Genomic DNA, 5122 nt, shown 5'->3' with positions numbered 1-5122 from the left:
GAAACTATCAGGTGGCCCAAACAAATTCTGCAGACTTCCACAGAACTCATTTGCCTAACAGTAATATATAAATTTTAACTGATTCACTTTTATCTAAGTTTCTACTCAGAGCTTGATTAACTGAAACAACAGTTAAATGACATTACATTCTTTATAGTCACCTCTCCAATTTCAGTATCTGCATGCCAAAATACAGAGTCACATAGAAACTGTGTATGCTGAGGAATACCACTAAATTTTCTCAAAAGGATAGAATTCAACTTTTCTTTAATAGTGGATAGGAACATTTCCTTGGTTGCTTGGTTGTGTATTCTGTGAGGGCAAATCCACTGGCACCTGAGGTGGCTTAGAACATAAATCTACATTAGGAGTAAAGGAAATACAGAGCTAAAAGTTTTGCTTTAATCACAAATTCACAACTAGATATTTCACTTGAATATATTAGAAAGTTAAAAAGACATGTTAAATTTTTCTAACCAATTAGCAAAAATATGTCAAATTTTTAATGTTTAGAATTTATCACATAAATATTTATAAATATGTCCTTTATTTGCAAAATTATTCTTAAAACATTTTAACACATTTAAATTGTCTTTTAAGGAAAAAATACCACCCTATTTAAAAACATACTAATAAACTTTAATGTCTAATTATACCAGTGCCACAGATTAAAAAAAAATATGTACCACTGTAGTAACACATGCTCTTTTTCCACTTATCAGTCATTATCAGAACCATTTGGAGGTAAGAAAATCAATGCATCATTGAAAAGATGTCCAAATGCCCTAAGACGGTATACCCCATACATCATCACATGCATCTGATTAGGAGTCAGTCCATTAAAAGTAACAGCCATATCTGAACAACATCCTTCTACTACCTGGTTGGGATGATTAGTCATTGCTTCTTTAATAGAAAGCCCAACAGATTTGGTATTAAATACATCTTTTCCGTCTGCGTCTTCTGCGTTTTCTGCAAACACTCCAGCGTATTTCAGGCAGACTGCTAGCTGCTTATCTTCAGATATCTTCCAAATCATTCCTCCCTGTTCAGGACACTTTTCAGGGATATTCAGAAGGCTGTTAAGTCTTTTCATTGATTCTATACTTAAGACAATTCCTCCTTCCACACTCACATATTCAAGGTCTCCAGATTTTATAGTGTGACCTATATAGAAAGGTTGTGATGGATCCTTTTTTAACAAAAAATACTTTAGGTTTTCAATAATAGCAAATGTAGTGGGGCATGCAAGAAAGAACCAGTGGTATTGGTTGCTATACTTATCAAAGGCATATTTGTAAGCTTTTCTCATCATTAACCACATTTCACTTGTTTTCATATTAATTGACTCAAATACTTTAACATTTTCAGAACTGAAGAACTCTGCTTTGTCACAGTGTTTGGTCCAAGTGTCCTTCACTGCAGCCCAAAGACTCACATCTTTGGGTTTTACAAGGATGATGCAATATACCCGAAAGCTCTTACTGAGCTCCATGCGTTCATCCTCTGAAATTTTCAAGATATCTTCTTTGTTAGGAGCTTGTAGGTGATGATGCTCATGGTGATGCATTCTATTTCCATGACCAATTCCAATGTGTCCTAGAATAGTGATCAAAGCACAGAAAATGCTTCCGAGCATCACACCCTTCAAAAATGAACTGCTTTCAGAAAGCATTTTTCCTATAAAGAAGAAAAAGACCCTTAAAATACTTAGTCTAGTCATTTGGTTTGGTATTACTTTATTCTGACATTTTGCTCTTAATGCTAAAAAAAAAAATTCCCAAGCTTGAAATCAATTTAGTTGCAGACAGTATTAAGCACTTTCAGAATCTTTAGTTTTCAATGGTATCTGACTTCTATTCAGTATAAAATATAATTCTGCAGAAATTCCTCTATGGAGGATTTGCTGTGGGAAGGTTATTTTTGTACTTTATCTTTAAGGATTTAATTAACCAAGCATTAAATCGAGGTATTAGCCCTGGAAACCAATGTTACAGAGGTTATCTGTCCATCATTCTTTAAATAATTTTGTACCCCAATCTTGCACTATATTATTTAAGTACCTCTGAAGATATAAATGGACTTTTAGATCAATACTTTAGATTGAACAGATAAATCACCTATAATTGGCAAATCACCATTGGCATCTGTGCTAACATTTCTCTTTTCAACCTTTGCTTTGTTTAACTGATGGCTAATGTCTTATGTGTTTTGAGTACATCTAAATCAAGTTTCTTGAGATTGATAGATTTCAATGTGTATTGTTAATGTTTACCCTCCCGTTCCTAAGATTATGGGTTTCCAATAAGTCATCCTAGCCATTTTCTTTCTGAGAAAAAGGAAAAAGTTTGATTTCTTTGCTAGCAAAGGAGAAACAGGAGACTCCTGTCCCAGAGGTTGTGATTCGCCTCATCCCAACTAATGATGGAATAAAAGCCCCCAATGAAAATGAAGCTATCTAGATGAAAAAATGAATAAATATAGGCATAGGGATCATTGATAAACATCAGTACTTCCTCAAAAGGCATTTTCTTCTTTGGGGAAGTGAAATGGGAAAAGTCTACACATACATTTCAATTAGAAATTAAAAGAAAACATTAAATATAACTACTGAGAAAATTGTATACACACGACTATGCTACCAAAGGCTGAAAATTCCCCCAATCTCTTCTCTATCTCCACAAAAAATACTCTAGTGAGCTATTTAAATTTCCCCCTTGTTTCTCAAAGTTGAAAGGAACCTTAGAAGGTACCTAATGGCATTTTTCTCATTTTACAGATAGGGAAATGGAGGACTGCAAGGTTAAGTAACCCAAACATACAAAGCTAGTCAGTGTTAGTAGACTAGAACTCAGATCTCCTGACCTGTTTAATTCTTTTTCAATTAAAGACTAATAATCTAAACAGTGCTTCTACCATATTATTGAGAATTTAATAAATGAGTTCCCGAATAACCTTGTTTTCCTATAAATTAAAAAATGTGGCATCTAATGACTTAAAAATTTTTTTTTGTTGTAGATGGACACAATACCTTTTTATTTTATTTATTAATGGGGTGCTCAGGCTCAAACCCAGTGCCCCATGCATGCAAGGTAAGTGCTCTACCACAGAGCCACAACCCCAGCCCTCTGATGACGTTTTACACCCAACACGACCACACTGCTACAAGGAAACCATTCCTATGGTTTTCTTCTAAAGGAAATGGACTTTGACTGCTATCAGGCCAAGGTGTGGAATAGATTGGTAGATGTAATTCCTGAGTGTGAGGTGGGGAAAGAAGAAGGATGTTGGTTCTCTTGTATCATTCACAGAACTTGATCAATAAACAATTCCAAGAAGTGAGAAGCAACAAAAAACAAGGTCTGCTTAATTAAAGAATTGTCAGATACACTCTAAACTTAATTTATATAGGATTTTGGCATTTTGTATTACACAGTTTTCATTTGGCCAATATATGCTAATTCACATGCCTCTTTGCTTGAATGGCATACATGTGTTGGAATTCTTCTTGGTGGGGACCCTACTTTTGGCTGAGAAAATATTAATTAAAACGCAATAAATCTACAAATTTTACAGGATTATTTTCACCAATTATTTCAGGATTTTTTTTTTCCTATTTGGGGAGGCAAAAAAAAAGTAACACTGGGGGCTGCACAGGATAGGAATTTTTTAACATGACAGATGGAAACTTAAAACTGCGCACGGAAACAAGGCAAAAACTATCCAAGTGGTAGTTTTAGAAGGTAAAGGTGGGTGAGGTGGATTATGTAAAAGGGAGGACCACAAAATGGAGAAGTGAGGAGTAGGACAGGGCCACCCCAAGACCCCATGTTAGTGCCAAGGGAGTGCCACCAAGAAGGTGGCTCTCCATCTCTCTAACTCACTGGTCCTCCCTCAGCACCTGCCAGGGCATCCCGCATAGAGCATGCTGGGAACAAGCTAGGGCCCAGGCCTCCCCCGGAGAAGCGGAGGGGGCCAGCCGCTCCGGGGTGAGTTTGGGGTGGGGAGGTAGACCTTGGCACTCACCCGTGTCTAGAATGGCTTGGGGATAGGAAGGCACGGCTTCCTTTCACGTTCTTGCTACTCAGTCCCGCTCCTAGCCGGGCTGCTCTAGATGCTGGCGGTGTCCTCTCGTTGGTATAGTTAAAGGTGGGGAGATCAAGGAAGCTGACGCTCCCAAGGAGGGGGGCGGGGCAGAGGAACTCTGCGCCAGGCGGAGGGGCCGCCTTCCCACGCAGACGTCGAAAAGGTCGGCGCGCACGCAGCGTGCCTTTTCTCCCCGCCCCTCGCCGAGTTCAGAGAAACGCGCAGGGCTGGAGTGACCTGAACGTTCATCAGTACCCAATGAGACGCCCAGAGAAGCGTGAGTGCGTACAACTCGATGACACCTCCCACTTCTTCTCTACCCTGCTGAGAGGCTGCCCCGGCCCGGAAGAGCTTTGCTTCCTGCTGCGCTAGTTTCACTCTTTTAGATGGTTTCTCTAAAGTTTCCAGCTTCTTTTACCCTTTTGTCGACCAGAGAATGCTCCACACTGTATACCCGGGCTCAGATAAAAATGCAGGCCATTAAAATAGTAATTCAGTTCTAGAATAAGGATTCACAGTTGTTACTGGAATGGGGTTTTAAGTCGCTCTGCCTGGAATCCAATCCTGTCGTCCCGTCTTTTGATAACCTGGGAAAGTTACTTCACCTCGTTATGCTTTGGTTTCTTTTGTAAAGTTTGGTTGCTGTATATGTGTGTGTGTTTTCCTAACTTTTTACAATACTGAGGATGGAGCCCATGGCCTTGCATTGGCTAGGCAAGCACTCTGCCCTTGAGCTAAATCCCCAACCACTTTCTAGTAATGTTTGGAAAATAACACAAAAGTGTCTATTTTGTAGAAGATTATGAGTTTGTGCACATGATCCCCTTAGCAAAAGTTCAAGTGTAGAGTAAGCATTTATTAAATCCCTAGCACTTAAGCTAGTGCCAGCATGCAGTTGACAGTACATATTTGTAGAGTTTATGTAGGAACTACAGACGAGTAACCAGGCCCACAATTACTAAGTAACTTTTGAAAGGCCACCATTAAAATAACTGCAGAGATGGGACTAGAATCCAGGGCTCCTAATTAAGAGTGC

General features: G+C 38.8%; 1 protein-coding gene across 1 annotated transcript; it reads right to left on the bottom strand.

The window, feature by feature from the left end:
• Positions 1-250: 250 nt before the first annotated feature.
• Positions 251-4268, bottom strand: C1galt1c1 (C1GALT1 specific chaperone 1). Its single transcript, XM_005319346.5, has 2 exons — positions 4027-4268; positions 251-1680 (listed from the first exon to the last, which is right to left on the bottom strand). Exon 2 carries the CDS (start codon positions 1673-1675, stop codon positions 719-721), a length of 957 nt encoding a protein of 318 aa, XP_005319403.1. The 5' UTR covers positions 1676-1680; positions 4027-4268; the 3' UTR covers positions 251-718.
• Between the last annotated feature and the right edge of the window lie 854 nt (positions 4269-5122).

Source organism: Ictidomys tridecemlineatus, chromosome X (assembly GCF_052094955.1).
Source record: "Ictidomys tridecemlineatus isolate mIctTri1 chromosome X, mIctTri1.hap1, whole genome shotgun sequence".
In the NCBI taxonomy this organism is placed as follows: domain Eukaryota; kingdom Metazoa; phylum Chordata; class Mammalia; order Rodentia; family Sciuridae; genus Ictidomys; species Ictidomys tridecemlineatus.
The sequence above is the reverse complement of the archived record's forward strand: the minus strand, read 5'-3'. Positions and strand labels throughout refer to the sequence as shown.